General features: G+C 44.0%; 1 protein-coding gene across 7 annotated transcripts in view; it reads right to left on the bottom strand.

Annotated features, from left to right (window-relative positions):
* The window catches only part of LOC122563556 (homeobox-containing protein 1-like), a 60,748-nt gene that overhangs the window by 27,566 nt on the left and 17,503 nt on the right, over positions 1-15,679 (bottom strand). For all 7 annotated transcript variants that reach the window (XM_043717431.1, XM_043717436.1, XM_043717430.1 and 4 more), the window contains exons 3-7: positions 14,327-14,783; positions 13,853-13,938; positions 11,896-12,006; positions 7,872-8,019; positions 1,325-1,407 (exon numbers count right to left, since the gene is read on the bottom strand). In XM_043717431.1, coding sequence (XP_043573366.1) covers positions 1,325-1,407; positions 7,872-8,019; positions 11,896-12,006; positions 13,853-13,938; positions 14,327-14,775 — 877 coding nt within the window. In that variant the 5' untranslated portion in view covers positions 14,776-14,783. The remainder of the gene's footprint in view (positions 1-1,324; positions 1,408-7,871; positions 8,020-11,895; positions 12,007-13,852; positions 13,939-14,326; positions 14,784-15,679) is intronic.

The following is a 15,679-nucleotide window of genomic DNA, read 5'->3' as shown; positions in this document are numbered from 1 at the left end:
GTTTCGCTTCGGCGGGTCGGTGTGGACTTGTTGGGCCGAAGGGCCTGTTTTGCACACTGTAATCTAATCTAATCTAAAAAAAAAATATGTCTTCCAACAAGCACTTTGCTTACTTCCATTTTAAAATATGCAGACTTTCTAACTTAAGTACAGTAACTGCTTGCTTAAAGTTATAGTTGCATTCCTGGAATTTGTGACATTAAGTGAAACAACTTTAAGTGAATCATTGATTCCCGCTGGAACCTATCCTAAAGTTAAGTTCCTTTGGACATTTCTTGCCCAATCGAAAAAAAATCCAGTTTGAAATACTGTACTATACATGTGCAACACAATACATTCTTAGCTAAATTACTTGCAAAATAAACACAGCGAATATAAAAGGGATGCATATACAAGAAACATATACTCAATATACAGTACTGTATATTTAGATTGATGGGCTCCCACCTAGCGGCAGATGTTGGTCATTGCACGTACCAGATGAAATCCCATACTCTAAACATTGAACAGATTCTGCCACTAGATGGAGTCACAACATCACTGAGAGCTCAGAAGTGGAGCCAGCAGCAGAGCTGGGGGTGAACCAAGCAGTCAGGGAAGAGTCTTAGGTAAGAATTGCCTCAGGTAAGAACGTGGGGTGGCACAGTGGCTCGCACTGCTGCCTCACAGCACCAGAGACCCAGGTTCAATTCCAGCCTTGGGCTACTGTCTGTGTGGTGTTTGCACGTTCTCTCCATGTCTGCATGGGTTTTCTCTGGGCGCTCCGGTTTCCTCCCACAGTCCAAAGATGTGCAGGTTATGCAGAGGCATATTCAATTGCCCATAGTGTTCAGGGATGTGTAGGTTCGGTGCATTAGTCAGTGGCAAATGTCGAGGGTTACTTTTCAGAGGGTCGGTGTGGACTTGTTGGGCCAAATGGCCTGTTCCCACACTGTAGGGATTCTATGAAATTGGCAGAGATAGGGAGGCAATGCTAAGGGGCAAAGCCCAGGGGAGAGCTCAGGCTTGGACAAAGGTAAGGCTGGAGTGAAGCATCAGGAATCAGGCCATTTGTAGCAAATGTTTATAAACTAGTGATTAAAAAAAGTGTTGAGTATGACAACTTTCAGTAAAGACTTAGTGTGCTCTACAAGAAACTTGCAAAGTCTTCAGTACAAGTGATGCTACATACACATAATTTTCACAAATAGCAAACACTATTCTGTATTTTGACAGTGTTTCAAACATATAGTGCCAGAAACCAGGTACTTTGACGTTTTGTGATTGATTTCTTCTGTTTGCATTATTTTACACCGATCCAAACCTGAATCCAGGCACTGCTCACCTGGTTTCTGTATGACTGTGTTGCAGGCATTTGCAATTTCCTCTCGCTTTGCCTCATCTGGATATTGATTTTCACCGAAATAGCTGTCAGGCAGTGAAATCAAACAAAAGACAATTATGAGCTTATTTAAGTTGTTATGTACTGTCGTTAGTATTGAAACATTGCAATAAGCAGATTAATGTAGAAATGTTTTAATTCATTCTTATGTAACATAGGGTTTCCCTTTAAAGGTTAATGATGATTTGGGTGTGAGGTTATGGGTTAAGCCTCAACCTATACCCAGTACTGTCACCAACAGAGAAGTAAACTGACCTCACACCTGGCAAATAAAAATTCTGAGGTACAAATAATGTAGAATAGACAATTACTGTGCATTTCTGAACAGCATTTATCTTTCAGTCTTCAGAGAAAGAAATAGATTGGTAATTCATAGAAATGCTTTGATTATTTATTAAAATGTGATAGAATCTCATTAAAATTATCATTTTTTGACAAGCCAAAAAGGACTGCTACTATCAAACAGTCATGAAAACAAGGATGTCAGAAAGACTATGGTGCATTATCATTTTCAGATTAAATATACTAGTCAGTTCTAGTAGCTTACAACCTTCCCTCTTAGCTCTCCTTTCTTGGTGATAAGTAACACACATTGTTGCATGATTCCATGGGTAGTTGCAGCCCTTAAAGACCTTATTCTATTGTATTCTCAAAAGGGAGAAAGTGAGTTCTGCAGATGCTGGAGATAAGAGTTGCGAATGTGGTGCTGGAAAAGCACAGCAGGTCAGGCAGCATCCGAGGAGCAGGTGAATCTGCATTTCGGGCATAAGCCCTTCATCAGGAATGAGGCTTGTGAGCCAGGGGGCTGAGAGATAAATGGGAGGGGGGGGGGGGTAAAGTATGTGAGAGGACAATAGATAGATGAAGGTGGGGAGAAGGTGATAGGTCAAAGAGGTGGGTGGAGTAAATAGGTGGGAAAGATGATGACAGGTCAAGAGGGCAGGGGCGAGTTAGAGGCTTGGGACTGGGATCCAGTGTGGTTGCAGGGTCCCAAGGTGGATGATGAGGTGTTCTTCCTCCTGACGTTGGGTGATAAGGGTTTGGCGATGGAGGAGGCCCAGCACCTGCACGTCCTTGGTGGAGTGAGACGGGGAGTTGAAGTGTTCAGCCATGGGCCGGTGGGATTGGCTGGTGCGGGTATCCCAGAGATGTTCTCTGAAATGACCTGCAGGTTGGCGTCCTGTCTCCTTGATGTAGAGGAAACCACATAGGGTGTCATGGTTGCAGTAAATGACATTGTGGAGGTACAAATAAATTTCTGTCAGATGTGGAAGAATCCTTTGGGGACTTGGATGGAGGTGAAGGGGGGAGGTTTTGCACTTCTTGCGGTGGCAAGGGAAGGTGCTGGGAATGGGGTGAGGACTGGTGGGGGGGGGGCGCGTGGATCTGACGAGGGAGTCACAGAGGGAATGGTCTCACCGAAACTCTGATACGGGGTAGGGAGGGAAATATACCCCTAATGATAGGGTCTGTCTGTAGGTGGCATGTGGCAGAGGATGATGCGATGTATGTGGAGATTGTTGGAGTGGAAGGTGAGGACCGGGGGACACGGGGTTCTCTCCTTGTTGAGGTGGGAGGAGTGGGGTTCAAGGGCCGAGGTTCAGGAAGTGGAGGAGATGCGCTGGAGGGCATCGTCGGCCACGTGGGAGGGGAAATTGAGGTCTTTGTAGAAGGAGGACATCTGGGATTTTCTAAAGTGGAATTGGTCATCTTGGGAACAGATGCAGCAGAGGTGAAGGAATAGGGAATAAGGGATGGCATTTTTACCAGAGGCAGGGTGGGAGGAGGTGTAGTCCAGGTAGCTGTGGGAGTTGGTGGGTTTGTAGTAGATATTCGTGGTTAGTCAGTTGCTGGAATTGGAGAGGTCCGGGAAGGGGAGAGAGGTGTCTGAGATGGTCCAGGTGAGTTTGAGGTCAGGATGAAAAGGTGTTAGTGAAGTTGATAAAACTGTTAACCTCCTTGTGGGAGCATGAGGTAGTGCCGATAAGTCATTGATGTAATGGAGGAACAGGTGGGGGTGGTGCCGGTGTAGCTGCGGAAGATGGACTGTTCCACATACCCGGCAAACAGGAAGACATAGCTGGGTCCCATCTGGGTGCCCATGGCTATCCCTTTGGCTTGGAGGAAGTTGGAGGATTGGAAGGAGAAATTGTTGAGGGCAAGGACCAGTTCAGCCACGTGGATGAGGGTGTCAGTGGAAGGATACTGTTTGGGACGGCATGAGAGGAAAAAACAGAGGGCTTGGAGGCCTTCATCACAGCGGATAGATATGTACAGGGGCTGGATGTCCATGGTGAAGATAAGACGCAGGGGCCGGGGAAATGAAAGTCGGAGGAGGTGAAGGGCGTGGGTGGTGTCCTGAACGTAGGTGGAGAGTTCCTGCACTAAGGGGGACAGGATGGTGTCGGGGAATGCAGAGATGAGTTCAATGGGACAGGAGCAAGCTGAGACTATGGGTCAACCAGGGAAGGCAGGTGTGTGAACCTTTGGTAGGAGGTTGAATCGGGCTTCCCAGACAATGAGGTTGGAGGCTGTAGATGGGACAGCCCCAGAGGTGATGAGGTTGTGGATGGTCTGGGAGATGATGGTTTGGTGATGGGAGGTGAGGTCATGGTTGAGGGGCAGTAGGAGGAGGTATCTGCGGGTTGCCGCCTGGCTTCAGCGGTGTAGAGTTCAGTGCGCCAAACTACAACTGTGTAACAGAAGACTGATGGATAATAGACATTTTTCTAGCAGCAATACAAAAGAATTTCAGATGGAAAAAGAGTCCGATTATACTGCATTAAGGAGCCTGATGGCTGGAGGAAGAAATTGTTACACAGTCTGGCCAAGAGAGACTGTGTGCTCTGGTATCTTCTGCCAGATGATAGGAGGGAGAAGAGTTCAAGTGAGAGTTGTGTGAGATCTTCCACAATGCTCTTAGCCTTTCAGATGCAGCGTGTGAAGTAAATGTCTGTAATGGAGGGAAGAGAGGACCTGATGATCTTCTCAGCTGTCCTCATTATCCGTTGTAGGGTCTTATGATCCAAGATGGTGCAATTCCCGAACCAGGCAGTGATGCGGCAGCTCAGGATATTCACAATGAACCCTCTGTAGAATGTGGTGAGGATGGTGGGGGTGGGAAGTAGTCTTTCCTCAGCATGCGCAAAAAGCAGAGACACTGCTGGGCTTTCTTGGCTGATGGAGTTGGTGTTGAGGGACTGGGTGAGATTCTCCAGCAGGCGTATGCCAAGAAATTTGGTCATCTTCATGATCTCCACGGGGGAGCCGATGTCTAGTGGAGAGTGGTCACTTCGTGCCCTCCTGAAGTCATCAACCATCTCTTTCATCTTGTCAGAGACAGGTTGTTGGTTCTGCACCAGTCCGTTAGCCGCTGCACCTCCTCTCTGTATGCTGACTTGTCGTTCCTGCTGATGAGATCCATTGATGATGTGATTCGAGCTGTGTATTGCTGCACAGTCGTGTGTCAGCAGGGTGAACAGCAGTGGACTGAGCACACAGCCCTGGGGGGGCCCCCATGCTCAGTGTGATGGTGTTGGAGACGCTATTCCCAATCTGGACTAACTGAGGTCTCCCAGTTAGGAAGTCCAGTTACAGAGGAAGGTATTCAGGCCCAGCAGACTCAGCTTTCCAATCAGGTGCTGAGGAATGATAGTGTAAATGCAGAAGTGAAGTCTATGAACGTCTGACCATAGGTGTCCTTCTCCAGGTGGGTGAGGGCCAGATGGAGGGTGGTGGAAATCTGTTGAGCAGTTGAGTTGATACATGAACTGCAGGGTGTCCAGTGAGGGGGCCAGCAGGGTCTTCATATGCCTCATCATGAACCTTTCAAAACACTTCATGATGATGCATGTAAGCCCCATAGGGTGGTAGTTGTTGAGACAGGACGCTGAATACTTCTTTGGCACGGGGACAATGGTAGCGGCCTTGAAGCACGTTGGAACTATGGCACAGCTCAGGGAGATGTTGAAGATGTCCGTGAGAACATCGCCAGTATGTCAGAGCATCCTCTGACCATTCTGCCAGAGGTGTTGTCTGGTCCAGAGCCTTATGTGGGTTGACTCTGCATAGGGTTTTCCTCATGTTGGCCATGGTAAGACACAGCACCTGGGGAACTTCCTCGCTGCCGAGTCCTCTCGTAACTCGAACCCGTGCATAAATGTTGATCAACTCATCCGGGAGGTTGGCATCACCAGCACAAGCAGGCGATGCTGTTCTGTGGATGGTGATGGCCTGAATACCCCTTCCACATGCTCTGCGTATTGCCACTGTCCTGAAAGTGGCTGTGTATTCTCTGTGCGTGTGCACACTTTGCCTCTTTGATGGCCCAGGTTGTTGTTAGGTCTGCCTTGTCATCTGCTCTGAAGGCAGAATCACGGATCCTCAGCAGCGCACACACCTTTGCGGTCATCCAGGCTTCTGGCTGTGACGAGAAGTGATGGTCTTGGACACAGTGACATCATCAATACACTTGCTAATGCAGCAAATCACTGACGTCGTGTACTCCTCGAAGTTGACGGAATCACCATCGGTTGCCACCTCCCTGAACACGGGCCAGTCAGTGCGCTCGAAACCGTCTTGAAGAGCAAAAATCGGTCCTGCCGGCCAGGTTTTCACCTGCTTCAGAACCTGCTTCTAATCTTCAGTTGAAGATTAGATCACCTAAGAGCACATCTGTTCTTAGCGCATTTGGTGTGGACAGCCAAAGTATCCCTTTGGAGAGGTAGGGTGCCCCTCTGTACGTGGTCCTACAACACATGGGGGGGTAGGGGTTATGTATCCTGTAGAGATTCAGTTTCAAGTGTACCTGGAGGGCAAAAGTCAGGAACCCTTTGATGGGGCTGCAGGTACCCTTTGGGATTGTTAACCACTGAGAAGACAGTCCATACTACCTTTGCAGTGACCAAATTTTTAAAAAGACCTATCAAACCCATTGAAACATTGCAAGATCTGATGAGAACTATCAAAGCAGTTAAGACCTTTGCTTAATAGAGTAACATCTACAATATGGAACTTTAAGTTGTGGCTGTACAGGACATTGGTTAGGCCACTGTTGGAATATTGCATGCAATTCTGGTCTCCTTCCTATCAGAAAGATGTTGTGAAACTTGAAAGGGTTCAGAAAAGATTTACAAGGAAGTTGCCAGGGTTGGAGGATTTGAGCTATAGGGAGAGGTTGAATAGACTGGGGCTGTTTTCCCTGGAGCGTCGGAGGCTGAGGGGTGACCTTATAGAGGTTTACAAAATTATGAAGGGTATGGATAGGATAAATATGCAAAGTCTTTTCCCTGGGGTGGGGAGTCCAGATCTAGAGGGCATAGGTTTAGGGTGAGAGGGGAAAGATATAAAAGAGACCTAAGGGGGTGAGACGCAGAGGGTGGTACACATATGGAATGAGCTGCCAGAGGAAGTGGTGGAGGCTGGTACAATTGCAACATTTAAGAGGCATCTGGATGGGTATATGAATAGAAAGGGTTTAGAGGGATATGGGCCGGGTGCTGGCAGGTGGGACTAGATTGGGTTGAGATATCTGTTGGCATGGACGGATTGAACTGAAGGGTCTGTTTCCGTGCTGTACTACTCTATGACTCTATAAGTAAAACCACTGTATCTTTTCTCCTGTATAAATGAATACCATAGATACTAGGTGAGTTAGCAATGGTAGGTTAAGGGTGAACAAGTGAGTGGAAATAGGAACTATCCTTGGTAGCCACACACGCAGACAACAAGCAACATGAATTCGACTGGGACAACACTACTATCATAGGGCAAGCCAGACAGAGAACAGCCAGGGAATTCCTAGAGGCATGGCATTCATCCACAAACTCCATCAACAAACACATCGACCTGGACCCAATATACCAACCACTACAGCGGACAGCTGAAACTGACAACCGGAAGCGGCAGGGACAGACCACTATAAACACTGGAGGAAACATCAAAGAAGCGCTTCGCAGGAGGCTCCCAAGCGCTGATGATGTCGACTAGACAGGGGACGAAACGTTTGCAACAGAAACTTCCAGCTCAGCGAACAGAACCACAGCAACGAGCACCCGAGCTACAAATCTTCGCACAAACTTTGAATAGGAACTAGGTTTGTGTAGATGTAATGGGGTATTTGAGGGGTAATAGAGTATGGACAGAGGAGCGCAGGTTGGTGTGGATGTGTGGCAGAATGAGAGAGTGAGGGCTGGAGTAAATGTTTATGCTTTATTCTTTTATTTTACCTTTTGGACACAAAGCTGGAGCCCTGAGGTAGGCTATCTGCCCAGCTCAGCTCAGCTGGCCATTCTTAAAATACTTCTGACCTGGGAACAAAGTCACTGGCCTAAGGCAAAGTCTTTACTCACCCTAGTTCTAAATGTGCAACATTTAACCTGGGCTTACTGTTTGAGAGTCAAAAGTTTATTTACCTTCACCTCCAGCTCAGCCTAATTTGAGACCACAAGACTGATGTTTAAAAATGAAGAGTACCCCCCCTTCTACCAACCTTTCCATGACAGAGAGGCATTCTTTTCGCCAGGTAAATCTACTTCCCCTTCTGAGACGGAAGTTTCCTGTCACTGGGCTGACGTTTGACCGCCACTCAGGGTCCTCTGTTGTTGTGGTCGAAACTGGTCTCATACTTAAAGTAGCACCTAAATGGATAAAAACAAAACAGGTATAGATGGAGGATAACGTTCACATTGATTTTATTGAAAAAATATTAATTTTTCATTGAGCTTTGCATTCAACTCAAATTCTTATGCCACATATTATTCCAAATATTGTCCTTATGTTTTATAGAGGATAATTGTAGAGCTGTAGTATGAATGCAAAATATAATGTAAAAACATGTATACAAAATTATCGATTCAAGTGGAAATCACCTACTTTTGTTTTCTTTTAAATATTAACAATATGCTTATTACACATTCTGAGACAGGATGTTGTCTTATTTACAGAACTGCAGTAATGCAATTGATTTATGTTTTTATATGAAGCGACAGTCTTGATGTGGATATGTCTGTTTTCAGTTTCTCTCCTCTCTCTCCGCTATCTTCAGAATAGTCCAAGATAACATTGGTTGACTAAAGAAGGTCTTTGCAATTTCTGCAGGACATGTAAAGATTAATTCCATACTCCTACTGTCAGGATAGAGAAACTGTGTTTAAAGAAACAAAGGTCATAGATAACCATAATTCTTTAGTCACAGAGAGCATGGATACACAAGTCATAGAACTAATCCTTTAGTACACAACTTACATATATATTTTTATTCTTATAAATTAGAATTACATATCTTGGTGGCAGAATAGGACTCCTGAACTGGACTTCTCTGCTCCATCCATTTCTTTTCTTTTCCAGCTTTTTCCACTTTTCATGTTTCTTCTTCTTTCAGCTTACCTCCCGTCCTCAGGTAGCATTGGCAACGTCCAATATGAAGCCTGGCATGGACCCCCAGCCTCAAGGCAAAGCCCCGGAGCAGAGTGGAGGTGAGGGCCCTGGAGCAGAGTGGAGGTGAGGGCCCTGGAGCAGAGTGGAGGTGAGGGCCCTGGAGCAGAGTGGAGGTGAGGCCCTGGAGCGGAGTGGAGGTGAGGGCCCGGAGCGGAGTGGAGGTGAGGGCTGGACCGGAGTGGAGGTGAGGCCCTGGAGCGGAGTGGAGGTGAGCGCCCGGAGCGGAGTGGAGGTGAGGGCCCGGAGCGGAGTGGAGGTGAGGGGCCGGAGCGGAGTGGAGGTGAGGGCCCTGGAGCGGAGTGGAGGGCCCTGGAGCGGAGTGGAGGTGAGGCCCTGGAGCGGAGTGGAGATGAGGGCCCGGACCGGAGTGGAGATGAGGGCCCGGACCGGAGTGGAGGTGAGGGGCCGGAGCGGAGTGGAGGTGAGGGCCCTGGAGCGGAGTGGAGGGCCCTGGAGCGGAGTGGAGGTGAGGCCCTGGAGCGGAGTGGAGATGAGGGCCCAGAGCGGAGTGGAGGTGAGGGCCCTGGAGCGGAGTGGAGGTGAGGGCCTAGACAGGATTTGTCTGCTCTGTCTTTTCTGCTTGGAAGGACTGTAATTCTGAACTTCTAACATTTTCCTAAGAATCTGTACCCAGTGTACCTTTTGTATCTAAGATGGTGCGAAGGTATGTAATGCTGACTTTTTATTTCTTTATTTTTTTAATTTATTTCTAAGAATCTGTATCTAGGTACCTTTATATCGAAGATGGCATCGTAAGAGGCAACTTTGTAAACTTTTCACTGTATTCATGTGAGTACGCATGACAATAAACCTAAATTAATACAGGTATTTTCCTAATCAATGGTGATACAGAGGAGCAGGATTCAGCTACTAGACTAAGCTTCATCTGTCCTCCTTATGTAACAGGATGAACTCCCCGCATAATATGCATCTACCATTAGGAGTCCAGCAGGGGTTATGTTATATAGTTCTAAGATTTCCTTACTGCTCAGAGGTGCTCAGAGAAGGGAAACTGAGAAAACTCAGTAAAATATTGTTTTGTTTCAAATAATATTAATTGGAAGAATTGAAAAGAGAAAGGTAGCACCAGAAAAATGCAACAGGAGCAGGCCATGTCACCTCTCTGTTTGTGCTGTTATTCTGTTGGAGCATCCCTGATATGTGTCACATCTCAATTTCCCCACCTTTGCTCCATATCCTTTAATCAGTCTTGAAAATTTCAAATGACCGAGCATCCTTTTACAGAAACCTTTGTGTGACTCCTAATTTTATTCCTAAATGGTTCAACTCTGAATTTCAGATTCTGGCCTTTGTTCTGAATATCCTTACCAGAAAGATAGAACAGTATATACTGTACCTGTATCTACGCTATGAATTAATCATTTTAAAGATCACAACATTTTAAAGATCACACATCAACTATCCAAACTCTGGCAAGTACAAACCAAGTTTATGAATCCTGTGTTTACAAATGAATCTTTTAAATTTTAGTGTCATTCTGGTGGATCAATGCTGCACTACATCTAAACTAAATAAAGTACTCATAAGGTGTCTAATAAGTTGCTTATTGTACTTGTTTAGTAGCTTTCAGTGATCTATACATAGTCAGTGAAATGTATTTGCTCCTCCTCTCTTGCTCTTAATAAAGTTCTGATGTTGTCTTTCTTGAATCTTAAATGAATGATCTCATTCTAGCTAATAGTGGACTTCCATCTGCCAGAGTTTTGTCCACTCACATAGTGTGCCTTGGTCATTCCATCTGCACACCTTCCTAATGCAATGTAATCTGGTGAACTGGATACATAAATCCATTCCCTACTGCATTCTGTTTGATTTTTAAAAATTAATATTTAAATAATAAACATGCACGACATCAGAAATAATTGTGGAGTTACTGAGGAGCCTAGTTGACATATGTTATGTAACAAATCCTGATGAAGGGCTTTTGCCCGAAACGTCGATTTCGAAGCTCCTCGGATGCTGCCTGAATTGCTGTGCTCTTCCAGCTCCACTGATCCAGAATATGTTATGTAACAGCCAGACTGGTTGAAATATTCTGTTTTTAGGACAGTTGAATGTTGGCTTTAAATATATTTTCAAACAATGACAACCACATTTGTTCCTAGAGGCTAAGAATTATTTGCTATGAGTTCATGATTTTTATTGGAAAATCATCAAGAAAAATAGAAAAACCTGAACGTTTTAGTTAGGTTACATTTCTGGCCAATGTCACAGCTGGTGGAGTGCCACATGCACAATATTGGAGTGTTTCACTTAAACTCAGTCCTGGTAAAACATTGCCGATTAACTACCAGGTGAGAGGTCAATGGTCAGGGACCTGCCAGCACATACATACACATTCAATTCAATACTGCAGGGTAGTACAACATAGCCTATACTTTTCCATTTAACCTTTTCAGCTAGATAGGCAACCTTTTGGCTGCTCTTAGCCCAATTGGTTTAGAGATAAAACAATTAGATTTACTGTTCTGTGTTATATGGCACTTGAAGAGGTTTGAGCTGAAAATGTGTTGCTGGAAAAGCGCAGGTCAGGCAGCATCCAAGGAACAGGAGAATCGACGTTTTAGGCATAAGCCCTTCTTCAGGAATGAGGAAAGTGTGTCCAGCAGGCTAAGATAAAAGGTAGGGAGGAGGGACTTGGGGGAGGGGCGTTGGAAATGCGATAGGTGGAAGGAGGTCAAGGTGAGGGTGATATGGCGATGGAGGAGTCCAAGGACCTGCATGTCCTTGATGGAGTGGGAGGGGAAGTTGAAGTGTTGGGCCACGGGGTGGTTGGGTTGGTTGGTCCGGGTGTCCCAGAGGTGTTCTCTGAAACGTAAACTTGAAGAGGTTTCCATAGCCAATGACAGAACAGTGTAGAAGTAAATCAAGACCTGCATTTCACGAATAGGGTGATGTGACAATGGGTGTCATTGCACAGATGCAACTAGATCACAGTGACCACTTTTAGTGACAGCACCCTATCTCCTGCATTGAGAACAAATTCTTCATTTTTTTCTAACATTGTTTTGACTCCTTTTTTAAATGTACAGAAACCAAATCATAATGTTGCTCACCTGGACTATTCTTTTCTAAAAGATACCATCTATAAAATGCCCTCTTCTTAGGTTCACTCATGTCAAGACCCTGCTGCAACAGCCACTGGGATATGTAGCTTTGACTAATACCTGTATTAAATAAAGCACAGAAGTTATTCAAAATTTTATAATAAAGAAATGATGCCATCCAGGTTAATATTTCAATTTCTTTCCCCATAAAACATACATAAAACATTCCTCCAAAGTCCTGAAACCTTTCGCAACTCACATCTTGATACAGCTCCCAAAGCTTAAATCTCAGACTCATAATTTCAGATTTGTTTTTTATTGAATTCAATATTCCACCATCTGATGTGGCAGGAATCGAACCAGGGTTCCCAGAATGTTATCTGAGTTTTTGGATTAACAGTCCAGCGATCATACCACTAGGCCATCGCCACCCGTTGTTGAGGAAATGTAGTTGGCAAGATTCGAACCTGGGCGGGGAAACACTAATGGATTTCTAATCCATTGCCTTAAACACTCGGCCACGACAAGTCTCAACCCATCAACCACTTCATGCAAGAGTTCAATGACAGGCCTCTGTGGTAAAAAAAGACTTCCATCCCATTATCCCTCTCAATTGTTGCAAAACCCATTCATTAAACACAGTGATCATAAAAATATACCAAGAGCACAAGTAAGGGTTAAAAAGCACAGCATTTCAATAGGAATGAATTCAGGTCTGAGTGCAAGGGTAGAACAAGCAATACTGTTTAATGCACAGGGTAATGGAATGAGATGACTGGAGACAAATCAACAGCATAACATGGCTACAGGGAAGAATGATGAAGGGGAGGTGGATTGATAGGAAATGGAGCAAGTTAAAGTTTTAGCTTTTGGAAATTTGAAACATTTTCGGTGTTTGAACCAATCTTATGAATGCAATTAAAGCGTGAAATTATCTCTAATTTCCCTCAATATTATAAACTTACTGCTCAAACCTGTTATACTATTTGCGTTCCTTTTTTCACAGAATATCTTAAATTCCAGAATTCAAGTCACTATCATCTAAAGATACAATCAACTGAGCTGGAAAACTAATAATTTATTTTCTAAACAGCACTATAAATAGATCAGATGACATATGTGTGGAGGTGGTATAAAGGAATGTGGATAATGGGAAAGCAAAAGAAGAAAGGAGGCAATGAGAGTGAAGGAAGGGAACAAAATAGACAGGGTGTGAATGGAAATAGAGCATCAAGGATTGCAGGTTGCATTTTCCTTGCATTCGTCACAGGAAAGAATAATTTGAGATGCTGAGCAGTCCCGTCTCACCATAGCATCATCCACCAGAAAGGAACAAACAAAGAGCCATGAAGACTGCAAGCTCCAGCTTATCAATAACATAAAATGAGATAAATACATCTCCCATCTATTTTATTCCCTAGCAAAACCTCCTCAGCTCTCACTTCTAAATCCTCATTCTTTTTAAAAAATACAAAGGTTTATTTTGTGTTGCTTTCTTCTGACCTGAAGCCAGGAATTTACAAATACCTGTCAAAATACAAACTACAGGAGATCTAATAACAAATAAAACTGTATAAAAGTTCCACTGATAGTATTTGAGCTACATGTTCTAGTTCCTGGAGGCACCTTACGGATTGCATCAATTGGGAAAAATTAACATAGACAACCTTGCGCAACACCATGTAGACCCTTTCGTTGTTTCAGGACGAATGAGTAGAGTAACTTAAAGCTGTGCTAATGCTGTTGCCCTGTTTAGAAACTTGCTGAAGAACAAGAAAAACCAAAAAAGTCACGTCAAGGTGGTCCTAATAGAAATTAGCAACAGCTTATCTTACATTCAATACAGGCAATTATTTTCTTGTAACTTAGTTTTATGCCCAATTATGGAGAGACTATGAAACACAGATAATACAATATTTCAAAGAAAAACTAACCTCACAAGAAATTTCCACCCTTTATATCTCACCTGTGACTTGTCCCACTACAGCTTGAGAAATCCTCCGATTGGCTAAAAATGCTTTGATTTCCTCTTTTACTGCATTGCTGTCCCTTCTGGAAAAGAAAGAATGTTCTCATCGACTTTTTTTTAGTTTATTTTATTATTTCTTTTCATTCCACGTGCCGCCTCTCCATGTGTTCAGACTGTGCATCCAGAAACTATCTTGGTTTTGTCCATGAATTCCATTTAATATTCAGGCACAATCAATACTACATTGGCTAACAAGAGACGCCATTCGATGTGACTTTATTTCTTTTCTCTCTGTCCCGAAAATAGTATCAACTCAATGAATTGCAGTCCCCCTAAGTATGCTCACCAAACAAAATGACAAAACTCAAGCTGGTTGAATGTAATTTAATCTATGTTATTTAACAGCCAGAAAGAACAAAATCCTGTAACTATCCTGAATACTCATTTAACTACATGGACTTTTCATATTACCTCATGTACTCTTCCACTTTCTCCTCCAAATCTGCATCATCATCTCCTGTGTCAAAACTATATGATCTCTGACTCCCACTGTTCTGGTACCGCGGAGACAGTGTTCCACTGGCAACAAGTCTCTCATTTACAGTGCTTTCTCGCCCTGTGTGGCTTGCATTGTAGGGTGGAGGTGATGTGTCGTAGCTGTTACTAGGTGACGGTGATTGCGCTAGACTTTGAGTCTGTGTAGCAGCAGAAGCTGTGGAAGAGGATGCCGAAACGTTGTTGCCATAGTTACTGGTGTAGTTAGGCCGCCTAACAAACTTTTCATTTTGCTCCTGGTCGAGCCGTTCCATTGTTTCAAGTGCATGAATGATTTCGTGTTTAGTCATTCCCGATCGGCGGAGGCGCTGAAGAAGATCAATTTGTTCAATAGTGTATCGAGGCTCATCGTTATAGTAAGACATGATGTTATCTGCAAAGAATTAGTGCTAAGTTAGAAATGCTGAGCCAGGGGATGACCGACAGTAATATTATTTTCACTCTTCTAAATCAAACATCAATAACTATTTCTGATGAAAGATTACTGAACTGAAATGTTGACTGTTTCTCTCTACGTATAAGCTCAAACCTATTGAGTATTTCTGGCATTTTCTCATTTTATTTCAGGTTTTCAGCATCTGCAGCATTTTGCTTTGGTGCTTAAATTATCCAATTTTCTTTCTTTTCCTTAAAATTTTGACTCTCGCTTGACTTTATCACCCCAAGGGTCCAGCTACCTCAGCATTGTGAATATTGCCCATATTGGAGTCCAGACAATGAGTGTTGGCAAGCTCTTTGTAAGATATTACAGTCAAACCTGCTCCAATCCTCAGCTGATATGCACAATTTAAGTTTCTAGCATGGGTGAGTTACTGAATATTAATCAGGAGATGTACATCAATTAATTTTCCTTTCCTAACCTTTGAGCACAGAGCTAGTTGTTAGTGACCCAGCTGAAACAGCTAACTCAGCATAAAACAGGGATTAAAGCTGGGACCTTTTAACCTGTATGATTTAGAGCTACATCTGAGAGAGCCTGGTAATGTCAGTGGACTAGTAATCCAGACATGAGCCTCAATCCCACAATGGCATCATCATGAAGGAATTTAAATTCACTAAATTAAATCTGAAATGAAAGATTGGTCTCAGTAATGGTGACCATGGAACTATCAGCAATTGTTGTAAACTCCCATGTGGTTCACTAATGTCCATTCAGTAAAGAAAGCAATGTGAAACTATAGCAATGCGTTTGACATTATTGGATCTTTGAAAAGGCTGAGCAACCACGCAGTTCAAGGGCAATTAGGGATGGGCAACATATGCTGGCCC

The sequence above is a fragment of the Chiloscyllium plagiosum genome, chromosome 27 (genome assembly GCF_004010195.1).
Source record: "Chiloscyllium plagiosum isolate BGI_BamShark_2017 chromosome 27, ASM401019v2, whole genome shotgun sequence".
Classification (NCBI taxonomy): Eukaryota; Metazoa; Chordata; class Chondrichthyes; order Orectolobiformes; family Hemiscylliidae; genus Chiloscyllium; species Chiloscyllium plagiosum.
The sequence above is the reverse complement of the archived record's forward strand: the minus strand, read 5'-3'. Positions and strand labels throughout refer to the sequence as shown.